Here is a 19102-nt window from a genome sequence, read left to right as displayed (position 1 = left end):
ATTTAGAAATCAGCAAACATTGCGTCGTATTCTGGCCACGTTTCAGTCAGATTTTTCCATTACCTGCACCAATGACCTGTTCAATCTTCACACAGGATATATCAATCTCCTTCGCAAACTCCCTCACAGCCTCATTGGGGTCCTCATATGTGAACGGATCAATATAAATCTTCATTCCTGGAGTCACTTGTAAAAAAGGAAAGCACAGCTATAATATTTGATTCTTGTGGTCATGCTTACACTGCTGTGGCTTGACAGCCAAATGCAGTGAGGCACATTAACAAGCAGTTCACCTTCCATTCACACACTCCTGTACAATTATGGGATTTCTGGTGTGACATTCAAGCGATGAAGGTTGAAAGATGGAAGCAGTAGTGTAGTTACAAATAGAGGTTATAAGTAGTGCCTCATGGCTACCATGCATGGCTATTCAGGCAGCAAGGACATGGTACCTCCAGTCCTATGATAAGGCAGGTTAAAATATATATGTATAATCTCCTGTGAGTCATAGTGCCATTAACACCCAGGAAAGAAACCTGGACCATATATCAGAATTGCTTAGCCCCACTCCAAGAAATAAATTGCCTATCCTAAGCCCCAGTGCCAGGTAAATTGGCTTAAGGTGGCTTTTAAGCGTTCAGGGACTTAAGTGTCCCAAGTTTTAAATCCGATTATTAAGCTCATACCTACACATCAAGCCAGAGGCTATTTGAATGGATACTGAACTAATGGTCCACTGCAGAGCTAGCCGGCCTAGCAGACTGCCTCAAAACCTGGCACACAACGCTGAAGAAACAGGGTGCAGAGATGAACAGATGGAGACGATCTTACCAGGAAACCCCCCACCCCCTTTACTAAACCCTAAAATCTCTTCCCAAGCTGTAGCACTGTTTAACAGACCACCTTCATGCGATGGCAAAGACCACCAAGAGCAAGGGCAGAAGTCTGAACTGTGACTGGTGTGAGGACAGAATGCACAAAGGCACACTGGCTTCTGATGTTAATAGCTGTGAAATACCCACGCTTTTCACTAGCACAGTGAAACTGAACTAAACTAGAATTCTTCGCACAGAGGATTTTACACAAAAAAGATGAAGCAGAGTGGTAATTACAAAATAAAATAAACAAATTTAGATTAGGTCATAAACTTGAGCTCAAAACAGATCTCTGTTTCTCCAATCATGCAGGAAAGAGACAGATTAGCTGTAAGATCTTAGATGAAGCAGTGGTGAAATTACTCCTCAGTCCTTTTTCACAGATTTATCTCTGCATTATTGTCCCTATAATATTGTACTGCCTGAAAACGAAGAAAATCATTGAGTAATTTCATTCATTCAGAGTCTTTTGAATTTTTTAACAATGACAAATGACTCACGTGCATTAGCATGCTAATGGCCTTAACGTGAGTAAAGACTGACCTATTTCTGGCACAATGGATTTAGTTAACTATGAAATGTGTTTCACAGTACACACAGACACACACACACACACACACACACGCACACACACACTTGGAACACTGGTTTTGATGTGGTTAAATCCAGGCTCTGAGTGAGCAGATCCAAATAACAAAGTGGGGGACGAACAAATAATGGGGTGCTGTGCAGGGCTGTAGCCAAGGACACCAGCATGCAAGGTGGTAGCCATGGAGACAGGTGTGTGTGGCAGCATGAGGTCTGAGTGATAGCCATAGAGATGACTATGTGACATGGTAGTCATGGAGACAGGTGTGTCTGGTGCAGGAGGAGGAGACAATGGTGGCCGCAAGCAGAGAGGAGTGGTGGTTTACTCACTGTGGCCACTGGTGTAGTGCTGCAGCTTGTCTGTGTATTCTGAATCTGCCCTGTCAAAGCCACGCCTCCTGGGGGAAAGACAAAGAACTCTAGCACTGGTTCAAGGAAAGGGAGCAGGGAGGAGGAGAGAGACAAATCAAACACCCCCAGGTCTACCTAAACTGAAGAGATACCAACTCCTGCAAGCCAGGACTTGGTGAGCAGAGAAGCCTTTTGCTGTACTGAGAAAAGTATCCAGCTATGCAGTCTTACTAATTCGATTTTCTTTCCAGTACACAACAGTTGGGCAGCTGCATGAATCTGCATGTCTCTCCCTCCTGCCCCAAGTTTATATAATGATAATATGGGTGGGGGTTATTGGTAAACGCATAAATACTAATTTTCAATTAGATAAGCTTGTATGGTAATCAGTAACATCACAGAGACTCTTCAAACAGAACATGACAGAGGTCTTCTTCACAGATGAATAAATACAGAAATATCAGGTATTGCCAATTACTACAGATCTTCCAATAAATACTTGATGCTTTCGCCAAAAACAAGTTAATCCCTCATTGACTGTTAAAATCCCCAAATTCAGCTACAAAAAATGAAGAAATTTGTGTTCCAGTTTTTTGTGACTAAGAATAGAGTATCTATTACTTAGCACTGTAGGTATGCACTTTATCGTTTCTGCTTATGAATCCAACTTGTAACTAAGCGTACCACCATAACCAGATATCTCAGAGAGCCACCCTAAGTTCTGGCTCAAAACAAAACAAAACAAAAAAAACCCTAACAAGATTATACTTCGGTTAGATGAAAAAGCTATTTTTTAAATTCTGTTTCTGTATCATAGTTTTAGCCACTGAGCTAGTTTTTAGTATTACAGACTTAACTTAATATATGGCACATCAGATCAGATTCTTAAGCATTGTTAAAATTCTCAGTGAGAAACCTTTTTACCTTTTTTTTTTTGCACTGTATGATCTACAGTATGTCATCACAATATATGACAGTGACATGTCTAAGCAAAATAGCCTGCCTACGTAGTAAAAAAAAAGAAAAAAAAAAAAAAAAAAAAAAAAGGGTTAGATCTCCTATAGAACACTGAAAAATTCATCTTGCCCATTCTTCTGTGAATTAAAATGCTGTACAGGTGGATGGCTACACTTTTAATTTAAGCGGCCATAATGAGAACTGAATTCTTAATCTTGCATTATAAACCTCTGGCACCGTCTGAGCGTGAGCATCCAAAGAGCTCTAATTTCAGAGATCTAGACTTTTACATATTATTTTTGCTGCTGCGAGACTGAAACTTATTAAGAATTAATATATGTTAATCAAATTGTTTTCATCACTGCAAAATCACATTTATGAAGCCATGACCCCGAATAAGCTTACTAATAAAAACTCAACAAATAAAAAGTGCTCATTGTTGCAGGCCTGTTCAGACATTATATCAGCGAGCAGTTTAATAAACTCTGTGTCAGGACTGACTCACCGATTACAGACGATGATGATGACAACCACCGCGATGAGGAACACCAACCCAGCAGCTGCTGAGCCAATGATGAGAGGCAGCTTCTCCTGAATGCTGGTGTTGTATTCCTCTGTAGAAAGAAAAAAGATATATAGATAAACACAGATAAACATGTGTCATGTAAAAATACACACACCCACGCACGCAGAGTCACAAGCTGAAACATATGGGCAAGCGTCTGAGCCACTGCATATGGAGGGAGCAATGGGTGACAGACAAACATACGGTTCGGTGAACCGATGAGCATTTTGGCATCTTGACTGGTTGCATGCACCATTTTCCAAAGCACAGTGAATGTGTTCAGATGCCACAGATATGGACAAATCATCTGGCAGAAAGTGTGTGAAGTGAGAGAAAGCATGTTTGGGTGAGACCCAGACTGATCAGGCAGCCAAAAATGGGAAACCAGCTACTGAATGTGCACACAGCCACGGCGCCAGATTTTTTTCTTGAGTACCACGAATGATAAACAACTTTGCAATCTTCCAGACAAATGGGTGTGTGAGTTCCCCACAGCTTTCCCTGTGATACAGTATATGACATTTCATAAATAGTTCATAATACAATGTAATGTAGGTGGCAGTAGAAAAAAAATCACATTTATTAATGAACAATATTCACCACCAAGATGTTATTTACATCTACGTCATGTTTGTATTATTTATTTTTATTATTTACAAAGATGTGTGGGGCTAGAAGTGTTGCCTAAATCATTAATAACATATAATAAACTCTTTGGAGTCTTCAATCATTCATCAAGAATAAAGTTAGTGCAAGTGATTGATAGTGTGCTGATGTCTGAAGAAATGTGCTGGATTATTATAGGTTGCTGGAACTCTGCTGAGAATTCGCCGATGTAATAATTTCTCTGTACAATTGTATTTTTTTTTTAAACTTTGATGTGGATACAGTTTAATAATTAATTAAAGCATCTGTGCTTTTCTTTTGAAACCCCAGTTTCAAAAATATAGTTACAAGCACAGTAGTTTCTGTTTTTTAGGTTTTTCAAAACTTTTCATTTGCTAGTCATTTTTCCTTTCGTCTTCTTTCAAACACATACACACACACACGTTAGAGTCTCTGTTTACACAATATTTACAGGTACGAGACAGTTTGATACCTGTATCATTAGCATGGCATCAAGGATATTTGTATTAAAGGCTGAAGACGGCACCGCAGGCACAGGAAATATGATGTTCAGAGGGGGAAAACCCAGGCTTGGTTCTAAAATTAAACAATTCCACTGATGTCTTCTAAATGTTCTTCGTCTTTAGTTGTATTGCAGTACAAAGATAAGGTATCGCAGTACCTTGTGTTTTACTTGAAAGCTTAAAAACAAAAAAGCTACATTTTTTCTTTTCATAAAGAAATCTGTTTAACAACACAAAGGAAAGAAATCTGCAGCGCTGAAAAGGAGGATAGTAATTATTATACAAATAAAATATTTAAGATTTCTCTTGCTGAAAAAAGGACAATGAAAATAAGAATATGACTTCAAGGGCTGTCTTATATGGTTTCGGGTATTGGGATTGTTTACGCCACAACATGCTTCCTTCGCATTCCAGCAGCTGTCTGAATTCATACTATACAACATGGTGTGTCGGCAGGCCACGCATGAAAGGTGATAACAGCCCTGCGTGCTCTGGTGAACATTGGCTAAATTCTCACCCTCAGTCATGGTCTGGAAGTACAGTTTGCCACTGTAACGTCCAAAACCAGCTACGGTGCGGGCCCGGACCTGGAACACGTAGATGCTTCCTGGCTTGAGGCTGCGGATGACTGCAGTGTTGGTCTGGCTTCTGATAGTGGTAGAGTTATATTCTGATTGGTCCTGCAAGAAAAAAACATGTTAAAGAAAACAAAATGTTAAATTTGGTAACATTAGTCATAACAGTCTTATAAGAATTATGAACTACTTCTTAAAGTAGAACCCAGAAGAGACAAATAATTCAATAGTACCGACAAGCACAGCATCTAGCACTTATAAGGAATTAAAAAAAAAAATAAATAAATAAATAAATAAATAAATATTATATATATATATATATATATATATATATATATATATATATATATATATATATATATATATATATATATATATATATATATATATATATATATATATATATATATATATATATATATATATATATATATTTTTTTTTTTTTTTTTTTCCTTTCTTATCTTCATTCATCACGCTGTGTTGTTTTAAACTGTGCATATATTAATCACATTGTACCTGCGATGTTTGGAGCTGGAACAGTGCAGAGGAAAAAAAGCACTGATAAATTTCCTGACTTCCCTACATTTCTTTTACATTCAAGGTAACCTCAAGAGAACTAATATGAATCATTTGCTACCACAAAAATAATGCAGTGTTTAATAAAGAAGCATGACTGAAAGTGCTCCAACAGCCCCAGTTAAGAAGGTAGAGCTGGTGGCAGTTCTAGGTCAGTCGGCTTTTTTGAGCCATACGTTCTGATGATCAGAGTTGTATTTCACCACCACGCTCTTCCTCTCCAGAAAGCTGACAGGTTTGAGAGCAGAGACTCTTTTAACTGCTCCCTTCAATGCAGTGCTCAGCGCACACTTCTGAGTCACAGCAGGGGTCAAGATGATTGTTTTGACAGCTCTCTCCAGCAGTGTCAGAAAAAGGAATTATACTCAAAAGTGGAATGGCTCAGCATGTAGACAAAAGCTTGACAAATGCTGCTTATGTGTGTGCAAATACGTGTGTGCGTGCCGTTATGTCTGTGAATGGCTATATGTATTTAAGTGAACGTTCTGCTCAAATCAATGCACGTTTCTCACTTCAAGCGTTGCTGTGAGAAAGTATGCCTATTTGGTGGAGCCTGCCCCTTAAAAACTATTTTTACAGCAGTCAGTGTACCATTGTTTTAACCACAAGTCTGCATCAGTCCCCAGTGGCTGTTACTGCAGGCCTGAGCATGGCTTCCTTTCCCACTGACGTCTGCTCATTCTCTATATATGAAAGAGTTTGACAAGCTCTTTCTACAAGCTTTATAGGATCTACTGTGGACAGACATTCTGAATTTAAATTAACAAACAAACAAAAAAAAACTGCTTAACAAATGACACTAACTGGCCACTTCATTAGATATACCTTACTAGTACCTAGTTGGACTCATGCTGTGTCATTTACACTACGCTCAGTTAGTTCTAAAGTGTGCTACAGAAATGTGCCCATATTATTACACCTCCACCAGCAGCCTAAACCTTTGATGTGAGGCAGGATGGGCCCATGCTTTCATGTTATTTATGCCAAATTCTGGCAGAAATTCAGACTGATCAAATCAGGCAACATTTCTCAGATCTTTTATTGTCCTGTTTTGGTGAGTTTGTGGAAATTGTAGCCTCAGTTTTCTGTTCTTAGCTGACAGGAGTGCCACCCTGTGTGGTCTTCCTCTGCTATAGCCCATGGTTCAAGGTTCAACATTTGCGTTCAGAGATGCTCTTCTGCATACCTTGGCTGTAATGAGATGATATTGCCTTCCCAATAGCTTAAAGCAGTTTGGATATTCTCTTCTGTCATCGATATAACCCAGAGAACTGCAGCGAGCTGGATACTTTCTTTTTCTGACCATTCTTTGTAAACCCTAGGGATGGTTATGTGGGAAAGTTCCAGTACATCAGCAGTTTCTGAAAAATTCAGACCAGCCCATCTGGCATCAACAACCACACCACGTCCAAAGCCACTTAAATTCACTTTCTTCCCTATTCTGATGTTTGTTTTAAACTTCCTCAGATCGTCTTAGCATTTTCTACATGCCTAAATGTTCTGTGTTGCTGCCATGTGTTTGGCTGATTAGAATTTTTTATATCAAATCAAGCGTCCTGTGATTGTATTTATTTATCCTAAAAAGGGAGAAAAAGAAATCGAATTCATGTTTATGAGTACAAGTAAAGAGTGTGTGTTCAAATCAATGTGCATGAACTGTACCTTCTCATAATACCGCAGTTCATAGTCTAGGATGACTCCATTAGGCTGGTCGGGCTGGGACCAGGAGAGGGTGATGCTGTCAACAGTACGGCTCACCTGGTGCATTATAGATACAGTCGATGGAGCTGTAAAGAGATAACAACAACAGCATATTAAGTAAAAAGCAAATCAATCACCACCAACTTCACAGTCATGCTCAGGAGAGTTTTACAGCATCTTTAAACTCACAGCCAAACACTGGGTTCTGCAAAGGTGTAAGGCTATAAAATCTAATGTAATAAAGTGGAGTCTCCTGCTGGAGAGTTTCATGGCTAGGAAGCATTGCAAGTTGGTTGCAACACTAGCTAAATCACATAAGCAGCCTCACGGGACTTCCCAGTATCAACCGTGACTTTCATGGAATTAATTCCCGCTTGTTTTACTGTTGATAACAGACCACCTTCTACAAATAAATCATTTTAAAATCACCAGACCATCATATATTACACGAAGAAAGCATATTTTGAATAAACTAAACAAATTAAGCTAATAACATGAGCCACAAAGAGTCTACACAAAATTCTTACCAAGCTGTTTTTGTCCTCCAGCATTCCTATTTTATTAAGAAATTTTTACAAATGGTGTGTTTTCTCTGCCAACATTTTTTGCAATTCCAACATTTAAAAATAAATAAATAAGGGTGACTGTTGACTGTGATGGATTGGCTTAGTAATAAGATTAAGTCAAACTGATTTTAAAGAGTGCTGCACAGTTGTTTGGCTGTAACGTTAAGTATCCATTTTCTAGTTAAATATTCAAAACTTTTGCTCTGTTTGCCTAACAACAACAGGTAAATGGCCTAAAAGGTAAATCCCTCTGGTAATTGTATATAGTTAGGACTTTTAATATTTGATCACACATGTGTCAGGTCTATCTTGAATAGTATTGTCTGTGTCATAAAGACATTCTTTAAAAAACAAAGCTTGTTTTTTGCATTTTTGTGAAACTTTTGTTTTTTTCTGTGAGTTTAAAAATGATTGGGCATAGAGAGAAAATATTTTTCAAGGTTGTGATATTAGTGAAGTTCTTTTTTCTTTTATGTAGCAAAACAAGTGAAAATATTTTTACTCCATTGCCTGATTTTATTCATACATGTGTTTTCGAGCAAACTGAGTCACAAAGTAATTTAAACTTCTTACATCATGGGTGGTCTACTCTGGTCTTACACAGCTCAGTGACCTAAAATTCTGTCAGGTCGGGGGGGGGGCGTGAACACCTCAAGTCATCCAACATCCATTATGATTAGTTCAGGGTGCTGCAGGTCAGTGTTAAGCTAAGAGAAGCTAAAGAGAATGTATGGGAAGTCTGGCAAGGCCTCCAGGCCTTAATGTCTGTTCCTCTGAGTGTGTGTGAAAGGGTAGGGTGGGTTAGGGTGTCAGAGAAGGAGGGGTGCTGGGCAAGATTTATGGACACCAAGCCCCATGCTCATCCCCTACAGACCCGTGCTGCTCACACACACAGCCCTCAACCAGCAACAAAGTGGCTCCCCAGAGTCCCAGCAATAAAGTCAAAAGTCTCTCCACTGGCACGCGTTCTCTATGGAAAATCCACTGACTGGAAAACTACAACTGCCACGCCTCTATAATCTAAGACTCTAAGGCTGTGTGCGTGTGGCTTTTTCATATTCAATAAAACTTTCATTCTTGTTGTGAAACGCTTACAAGTGAGTAACAGGAAGGCACATCTTTCTAACTACTGTCCTAAAGCAGGGGATAAAATATCATATATAAGTAACCATATTGACTGAATGAGCCAATGACTAAAAAGTCCCATTTTTAATCTTACTCATTATAATTAACCAATCAGCCAAGCTGTTAATGCCCTCTGACCAAAACAGAAGCATCCATCTGACGCAACAAATTATGATGTCTCATATAAACAGTGATATTCAAGGCAATGAGTATGTCCTCATGTATTACTGCCAGAAGATAATAAATTGAGGTTCTGTATTTCATCTCAGCAAAGCACTTAAACCATGATGGCCTGTGACTCTGCAAGTACATCATGCCCCTATCCTTGAGTCAGAGGTACAGTAATGTATACAGTATCCAGCCAGGACACCAGTCATAGGAATCTCTTCCATCTCCAAGTTCTTTTGCTAGTTTGGTTGCAGTCACAAGACGACGGCCTAATAAGGCAAACGGTGACTCTAAGGAGGACTCACGAGTATCACATTACGGATGTACATAGCATATATTGAAGACTGCCACATGGCCTTTCCTGCATAACATTTCTATTAAACACACAGTGCTGCCTTGCTTAGTAACCTGATACAGGGCCACAGAAACAAAGGCAGCTCATGTATTCATGTACAGAGGATGGACACATGCCAACATTGAAAGCTGTTGGAGGGGAACACTGTGGTTTTCTTCTGTTAAAGGACAACTTCCAGACAGAGTGGCAGTCGCCATGTCTGGGCTCAAGAAACCGATAAGGGGCGGTGCAACTAAAAACAAACAGATTAAGATTAAATGATGACATGACTGAGGTGAATACTAAGTAAGAATACCAAGTGTTGAAACATTACGCTTGCAGGGAAAATAAGAATGCATTTATGAATATAAATCCAGCTGTGCTGGATATTTCAAGTCAATTCAGTACACGCATTTCAAGCTAAGCTGACGTTCCACCAATTGACTGCAGAATGTAGCGGTATGCCAAGTCAGCCTTTCATTGCATTACGGGCTACAGCACTGATTCACATATGAAAACCATTTTCAGACATCCCATTGATGTACTCCAAATCTACAAGTCTCCATTATATTCCAAATCTTAAAGTGTACCAAGAATTATTTTCCACAAGTCCATCTATAATTTGAAGGGTTGAATAAATACTTGGTTTCCATTGTGTCAACATTAGTCACTGAGTTATGCCACTAAATACATATTGTAGCTGTTTCAAACAATTTTCTTTGTTGTTACAGTAATTATTTTTAAATCATGTGGATCCTGCTCCATTAAAGATAATTAGGAATTAAAAACAAAGATGTGAAAATCTTCCCTACCATTTAAATGAAGTAAGCCAATTTTCTGTCAAGTAAGATCAATGTCTTCATAGTGAGTGAGCTGCGCTTGCAATGGATGCTTTAGTTTTCTCAATGAATCCTCTGTTCATGTTCTTAAAACTAATGAAGCAGCTATAATGACAAAGACAGAGATTGCACATTCATATAATTTGATTAGACTGCTGAACCTAAAAGATAAATGCTGGGACCTAACTGGAGTATTTTATTATTTTCCCATACGTTACAGAATAGTGAAGCCACCAGGACAAGGACTGTTAGTGATAATCACAGCCGATACAATATCTTTGTCACAAGCATGCTTCTTCTGTTTCTGTGCCCTAGTATGATTATTATTTATTTTGTGTGACTGCATTTAACTTCCTGAACTCCAGTATAACTAAACTTATAAATAGCTCAGAGATAATCAGACTAATAATCAAATCAAATAATGAATACGCTGGGGCCTGGGGAGGAGTGCAATCGTATTGCTTAATTGTGAGAAGATGGGAGGCCCCAGCTGTTATAGGAGAATTAGGTTTCAGACCCCACATTATTACCCAGCCTGGGATCTGATATGGAAGACAGTGCTTTTGGAGTCTATTCTAGCATGACACTCTGGCCTTTGCTCAAAAGCAGAGAATACAAAGGCTCTGTTTTGCTTAACATCACTATAATAGATCTTTCCCTGTTATGTTTGAACATAACAGCGACTTCCCTAATCAATTATAGACAGGGTTTACGGGGATATTTTCACTCATTTAAATCCAAGGCAATTTAATGGGGAATGCTTCTGCTAACACACATAGATAAGTGTGGCTTTCCAATGGAACCGGTGTGAGATTAGGACCTAGTACTGCTTTGGTGAAAAAAGAGAGTAAATGCCCACTGGAGAGCTCCCTCAGTAGCTACATACCTTCAAGGGCTTTTTTCCTTCTCCCAGTAGGAACGCTAACCTGACTTAATAGCACAGCATAGAACAGCTAGAAAACCAACAAGATAGATGTTGTGATTTGAGCTGTGCTCTACACATGTCATGTGTTTCATGATGAAAATGGAAAGGCAGGGATTCAACCAGAAAAGTTGATAAGCCCAGCTACTATGACCAGCCCAAGGAACTACTCACCCATTATAAGGCCATTATGTTACCTGAGGCAAGAGGAAAAAGCAACTATGTAGATGCAGCTTAGTTTGTTCTTTTACTTTTTTGTAATCTTGTTTCAGCATCTTAATTTTCTGTCTATATCCCTTTGCTGTGTGTGAAGGCCCAAGTTAGCAAGTGTTAGGGGAAAGGGTATAAGCTTAATAAAGTCTGAACTTCACTGTCAGGCCATCTCTTTATGTTCTGCTCTATTTTAAAGCAGTCTCCTTTTTACACAGCTGATAATTACATGAAATTTATTAAAGTGCCCATTATCTGTGCTGGAACAACATTCTTACATCACTTGCTCATTTGTGCTGGAGAGCAGCTAACCTGAATTAGAACCAAAGAAATACAGAAAAAAAAGGGGCTTCTAAGATATTTGATGGTCGATTTCAGTGCAGACAGGGGCCTCCTTCAGGGTTATAAGAACTGAAAAAGTTCCTTTAGACTGAGTTACATAGCGTTATGTTTGGCTGAGCAGTGGTGGGAAAAAAAAGAAAAGGAAAAAAAAAATCACAGTAATCAAAATAATGATTTTACTTCCTGCAGCTAACAGACGACACCACCTGATGGTTTAATACTTTTCACTCTGTTCTATATCAGTCAACGCAGCACAGCCAAAAGGTGAAAAACATTCGCTGGCACATGAATCATGTTTCTGAGAAAGTATATGTTTGAGGCTTTTTATCTGCATCTTTCTTGCATCACTCTGTGTCTGCAACCATGTGGCTCTGATTTGATTAGATGTTCTGCTGCAGAGAACCATGCTATGATTTGGGGAAGATGGGGGAGGTAGCAAGAACAGGTCAGGGCTCGTAAATCCCTTTTTCCTTTCATTGTAAAAAATCTGTTTCCCTGCAGAGCAATCTCTCCCAAAGGGCTCAAACCAGCTGGTCCTCTACCAGGCTGTCTCCTAAACAGGCTGCCACTGCTCCAGTCTCTCGACTGCCGTCCATTTATTAGCAGCACGTTGAGATGTCTTAAAGAGAGAGGCCCATATTTGCATGTACTTTTAGCATGCTGGCAGCCTGCCCCGTTTCCCCAGCTGAAAAGGATTGCGGCTTCTATATCTATAAAGATTTTCCAGCGCAGTAAAGCTACAAAAGTGAGATTTCAGTTCATCAAGCTTTAAACCATCTGCACTGGAAAAGATTTGAGGACTTTAACGCACTCACACATCTATAAGCCAATTCTAAAATAGGCGATTCAGAGGTTTGACCAGTTTTCAGATGCTTGCAGAGGTTAGCGTTTAATTCTAATCCAATATATAAAATCTGCAGGCAGAAGAAATGCAAGCCAGGTTAGTATATGTGGACAGAGGGAAAGAGGGATATTTATACATTTTATAATCAAAACCAGTACATCTCTTTAGTGATTGCATGTTGGTGGATCTAACAAGGACATGCATGGTAGTGAATGACTGTCACTACAAAAGTTGATGGACTGCGAAAATAAACCAAGAGCAATCTTGTACCAGACGGTTTCATGTGTTGTATATAAACACAAGGGAACTTGGGGGGGGAAACCCAAAACTGTCAAAGCTGCTGCCAAATCACACAGATTCTTAAAATTCTTAAAAGTTTTCTTTTAGTACAACGAACTTTGTACATTCTCACCCACCCATTTCAATTGTTAAACACTTCAGATGGACTAAAGAATACAATATGTGTTTTGTTTGCTTCTGTGAGCAGAGTTGGGCATTACAAACAATGTTTGAGCTGTCTGGCACAGGGATATGCGTGGAATTACATTTGTGTCAAAAGCAGCACGCGAGATAAAACATGAGCGCAAGAAAATAACTTCATTTCATAGGTGCAGGTATGCATTGCCTCTCGCACAATTCAATTCCTCGCTTGTAAATTCAACAACCCGTGCACGTAGAACAGAGTTATTATAGTTTTATTTCATACTGACTTTTTGTTTTTAACTCAGTTTAGTTTCAGTTAGTTAGATTTTCTTGTTTCGGTTTAGTTTGTATTGTTTGGAAATGTTTAGTTTTAGTTTTGTTTTTATTAGTTTCAGTGTCAGTTTTATTTATCATTATCATTATTATTATCATCATTATTATTATGATTATGATTATTATTATTATAATATGGAGGACATGTGTCAGAGGCCAAGATTTAGGAAAATTAGTACAGATATTACAATAAAAAGTTGGCTCGCAGTCTTGTGGATATCCAGAGTCTCATTAATCTATCAGGTTTAGGTTAACATGTTAAGCCATAATAACTGCGTTATACTATATTTGTGCACTCTTGTCATGACAGACTAATGGAACAGGAGTGCAGTGGCTTCAGTCTCTTTTAAAGATTTCTTCAGTATTAAAGTGATTTGGTCATAATTGTCAGTACTTCCACAGCTACACACACACACACACACACACACACACACACACACACACAAAGAGAAAAAACAAAACAAAACAGCTGATAGTTAATTCCTACCAAAATGTCTGTGAATGTTCTCAGTCATCCAGGTCATCGTAGTCTAAGGAGCTTGGAAAGAAGTCCAGAAGTCCGTAAAGAAATCCAGATGCTTTTCTTTCCAAGATCCTTAGACTTAATTCATCAACTTTATTTTGTAGGTTGTGAAGAAGTACAATACGAAACAGTGCCCATGTTACTACCCAGTGAATCTCACTTTCAAATCGTAAATTGATCCCGCCAGGTACAGAGGTTGTGGTGTCACTGCTTCGAAAGTGACGAATCACATTACTTTCCTTCTTCCTCAGTGCTCCACCCCCCCAACTCTCAAAAGTCAGATTGATCTGCGTGAGTAGAATTCAGCTTCGTGATCAGAGCTGCCTGCGAGAGTGTGAATCTGCTGCAGAGTTTGCCAAGCAGGCACACTCATGTGAATGATGAGTTCTCTCTGAATTCAGTGCATATGAGTTGCTGAATTTATGTACAGGAAATTACAAAGTAATTTAACTGTTTGTGACAATGAATATCCAATAAAAAGTGAAATAAAATGATTTCTTCTTGGTTTTGTTTTTCCTCTCACACCACTTTTGACAAATATAATTCCACAGGTGTGGAATTAAGTTCTTGACACACACAGCTCTGAGAGGAACTGGAGGAACTCCATTTAATCAGCACTCTACTTTTAATGCATTTAAACAAGTTCTAAACTGCCATCTACAAGGAGAAAAACTCCAGAAGCATGTCAGTGTTTTACAGGGTTGGAATGACCAGCCTGTTCTCATTCCCTGGGCGCCAAACACTGCTGTAGTTAAAAATGCTGGCATCAGAGATATGCACAAGGTGTGTTTTGGCATCAGGGACTTGATGAACCAGGTTGTGGCAAGAGTGAGATGGATTTCATCTATTTAAATGTGATCCCCTGGCATCACATTTAAAGCAGGGCATGGTTAATGAGAGGCATATTTGAACTTAAACCTAGCTGTGAGTTTTTGGTGCCTAAACCTAGCCAGCAAGTAAAAATGCAAGTAAAGATGAAATAGTGTGTATTGTGCGGTCTCCTGACATGTTTAGGCCTTAATCCACCAGCACCTATCTGATCTCCAATTAAAAACCTTGTTTATTATCTTTCTGCTTTCAGTGTACTGAATTATCTACACCATGGGACACCTTGTGTGCATATCTGAAACCCAAGTAACATCTAAGAAGAGCAAAAACGTAATGCCCTGGGATGAAAATGTGTTTAAAAGAGTGGATAGTGTAACAACGTGAAGATATGAAATCCAGTATGGTGCGACATCCTTCAAACGGAGACCTGTTTAAAGATTATTTATTTGACAGCGATTTAAGCAGTGTCCTGATTTACCATCACTCTCATTTAACAAATATGAATATGTACGAGGATTTACACAAGTTCTGTCAGTTCCTGTCACTCCCACTCAGTAGCTCAGAAGTAATGATTATCTAAAATAAAGAAGATGTGGAAATTGCATTTACTACACCTGCTTCATTTCTGTTTCAATGAGCAGCAATGACTTCTGTCTTTACATTGAAGTCATTCTTATCTACACAGTATGAAGTTGTTATAATGAGTGGCGCACAATAGCACAGATTACAAAAGATCATCTCACATTATAAAGTTCCTGACCCCAATTTACAGTTAATACGTTCAAGTGGATGAGAGTCTGCAGCTTGTGTGCTCAGTATGATCCGTGCGAGCGAATCAAGGCTACATTAAAAAATGAGAGGTATTCATGACGTGCGAGTAGGAGCGGGGGGAAGGTGGCGTGTCACGATCACACCAGAAATTCCAGACAGGAAGAAGACAGTTGCTCAGACAGTGACAACTTTGTTTTGCAGCAGCCTTCAAAGGAATACTTGGTGTACATGACTGCAGGAATTTGAGTGTGTTTTGTAAACAGAAAGGTTGAGCGGGACACAAAAAGAGAGGATCAGGGAGAAAGTCAAAAGAGACAAAAGCGGGGAGTGGCACCGAGTTTATCATAAATCCATTTGCTTAATTGACAAAGTTAACTCCATAAAGTTTATAGAAAATCACTTAGAAAACAGCGAGCTGATTAGGTTGTCACCCCTTTTTGCTTCATGACCTTTATTTATTATCTATATTAATTATCAGCGCTTCATGCTCTTGAATGTAAAAAGTAAATAAATGATTGCATTCAAGCACGCTCAGTCATTTATGCACCTCAGTGTATAGCTAATACACTCAATGTTAATGAATAATGTATTCACGTTACGCTCACTTTTACAGCCCAAAGACCAAAAGATCATGGCCTTTTCACCAAGATGCATATACAGCTGAGGTGTTTTTTCTGTTCTGCTTTCCTGTATAAATGCAAATGAGGGAGAAAAGATCCATAAAATCTACCCTGAAAAAAAAAATTCAAATGACTACTGAAAGATTTATGAATAAAATCAATTAGTTAACTAATTTAGAGAATCCATGTGCTAATTCTCTTCTGGGGAGTCGTAATTAAATTCATATTGCTTATTTAAAGCCTGTAGCTGTGGCTCAGGTAGAGTGGGTATCCAATAATCGCAGGGTTGGCAGTTCGATCTGTGGCTTCTCAACATGCTGAAGTGTCCTTGGGCAATACACTGAACCCCAAGTTCCTCCTTTTGGCTCAGTATCAACAAGCACTTGAATGTGGTTTATGTATGGGTGGCTAGCTTACTACCAGAACAGCCTTCTCTCAAGGCTCTGTCAGTACTGAGGTCCAGGTGCATGCTGAGGCCTCCTGTCTGTCTGCCTGGCTGACCTACACTGGCACCCACCATATGTGCCCTTCTCAACACCTTCTGTCACTGTCACACTGCGCGGCATGTATACCGGTGGTCCCTGTCTGACTCTCAGTTTATTTTCTATTTTTCAGCTTGCATCTCTGGCATTTTGCTGATACTGAGCTGCTGCTCCACTGAGAAAATTTCTAAATATTTTCTGTCTCAAGTTTGATTGATTTTTTTCTTACCTTGGTCTGTTAGTAATGTGAACTGCATATGCACGAGGATGTATTATAACTTTTTAAGATACTATATAGTGAATGAAGCACACATAAGGCTTTTCAAACAGAAACACTTTTTTAAAATGTTACGTTTCAAGTCTCATCGATAAAAAAGCCACTGTATTAAACAAAGGCAGTCAATCAGTGGCCGTGGCCTAAAAATAATATATCTTTTTGTAACGGGTTTCACTGCCCTCAAGTTAACAGTGTAGTAGCCACATTTGGCTTTTTGGTGTACTGATACATTCTGGCGGTCCCACCTGGCTCTGTACCAGTGCTTTTCACACCATGGCCCAGTGGAGCAGCAAAGGACTTGGTAGCCTGGTTACAATGGACCTGGGCAATTTGGACCATAATTAAGTCATAAATCTTCTCTAGACCATATGAAAAGGCTGCACCCGATTACACGCCGCCCCCACCGCCACCCCACCCGGGTTCCCTCGCACAATCAGCCAGTTCAGCTGATAAGAAACCAATTCAGTTCCTCTGCTTTTCAATAGCATTAGCAGCAGCTCACCTTGAGTTAATGAAACGCCTAAACAAATATGTCCTCTGAAATCTAATATACTCAACCAGAATGCAATATGGCAAACACACTGGGGATATGGAGATCTCATTCATCTGTCTGCAGAATACCGATAGTACTCACTGAGGTAAGAGATGATCTCTATTCTATGCACTGAAATTGATGATACAGCATATCTAGAGTAAGCTATAACATAAATGTCAGTTCTGTTCTTAGCTATTATTTATTCATGTCTTGTCTGCATACAATAACTGGATAAAATCCCTACTGACATAATCCCAACTTCAACCAGTCTCAAGTGGAACCAATTTAAAGGACCGCCTGGTCACTCTGGCTTGGCAATAGTGGTTTATTAAGAAAAATGAGGTAAAAATCACAAAACCTAGGAAATGAAAACATCTAAAATATACTGATAATGCTGCTATTTGTCTGTGTGGCTACTACAAAACAATGTAATTTGCCTTATTGCTACATCTTTTTGCTTCACCTTACTGCTACTTTCATTTGACTGAAATCTACTTAGTTAAAGCATGAGTCAGACAAATGAAAAGCTCCCCAAGAATACAGTGAGGTGTAAAACAAAACTGCAAGATCTAAGTTGGTGCAGAGAGTGAGAAATTCTCTCTGGACAGTCATGCACAGTCATGAGTATACTAACAAAAACTGGATTTGCTGGATATAACCTCTTTCTTTCATAATGTACGTGTTCAGTAATTCACTGCTTAGAAGTTGTAATGACACACACTTGTTGTAAATCTTCTTACCAAACATAAGATGGACAAATATAAAATCTATCCTCACTGCACCATGTTCACTGCACGGAAGGGCAATCTCTTTAAAAGAGCTGAACTATTTTGGGGCATTTGTCTAGTTTACGTCTGTTTGCCTCTTTTTTTTTTTTTTGCCTTCCTAGGTTAGATTAACTAATGAAATGTAATGAAATTATTATTTTACTTATTTAAAAAATAATAAATAAACATGACTTCCCTATCCTGTCTAACTCTTTGCCCATAAATATTTGCACAGAGGAGTGACTTGAAAGAAACTGCAGTTAATAAATGAAATTGCAGGCCAATGGTGAACGTGATATATACAGATGTTTTTAATATTTTTTGGAAGACAAGGTAGACGACTAAGTTGTTGCTAAGTCAGACACTGAATACGCTAGCAAGAAATCTATTCACTTTTTTTCTTGGCCTTGTGTTGGCAGTACAAGCCACACATTCACACACTATTTTATTCTATGCATACCCTGCTGTTACACAGACTAATGGAGGCATCCTGGGATATTTGTTGTTCTATACAGTATTTTACCAAAGGAAATTTTTACTTGTATACCCACTAACTCCTGAGCTAGACCCTCATTTTCCTTATTTTCCCCCTGAAAGGAAGGGAGGGAGTATGTAATCGGTTGTGCTTGTTTGTTTGTCCATTTGTTAACATTCTAGCAGCCCTAGTTTTCAAGATATTATTTTCAAATTTTGTGTGATGGTAGATACCAATTACAGCTCGAGGTGATTTAATCTTGGTGAAAATTAGGTCAAGGTGACACCAAATGTGAAGAATCAGTAAAAACTTTATTTTACCCACGTATTGTCTTCACACTTTACAACAATTTAGTAGGCTTTGGTGGTCACAAGTATCTTTGTTGGCTAAGCATAGTTA

The 19102-nt window shown here is 38.8% G+C and overlaps 1 protein-coding gene across 4 annotated transcripts in view; it reads right to left on the bottom strand.

The window, feature by feature from the left end:
• The window catches only part of ephb2b (eph receptor B2b), a 123618-nt gene that overhangs the window by 13141 nt on the left and 91375 nt on the right, over positions 1–19102 (bottom strand). Inside the window, exons 6-10 of one of the 4 annotated variants that reach the window (XM_063473618.1) lie at positions 7281–7405; positions 4984–5146; positions 3277–3385; positions 1794–1861; positions 64–177 (exon numbers count right to left, since the gene is read on the bottom strand). In XM_063473618.1, coding sequence (XP_063329688.1) covers positions 64–177; positions 1794–1861; positions 3277–3385; positions 4984–5146; positions 7281–7405 — 579 coding nt within the window. Of the gene's footprint in view, positions 1–63; positions 187–1793; positions 1862–3276; positions 3386–4983; positions 5147–7280; positions 7406–19102 lie in introns of all 4 variants that reach the window. The other 3 variants (XM_063473616.1, XM_063473617.1, XM_063473619.1) reach the window with 3 other exon arrangements.

Source organism: Pelmatolapia mariae, linkage group LG5 (genome assembly GCF_036321145.2).
Source record: "Pelmatolapia mariae isolate MD_Pm_ZW linkage group LG5, Pm_UMD_F_2, whole genome shotgun sequence".
NCBI classification, from domain to species: Eukaryota; Metazoa; Chordata; class Actinopteri; order Cichliformes; family Cichlidae; genus Pelmatolapia; species Pelmatolapia mariae.
The sequence above is the reverse complement of the archived record's forward strand: the minus strand, read 5'-3'. Positions and strand labels throughout refer to the sequence as shown.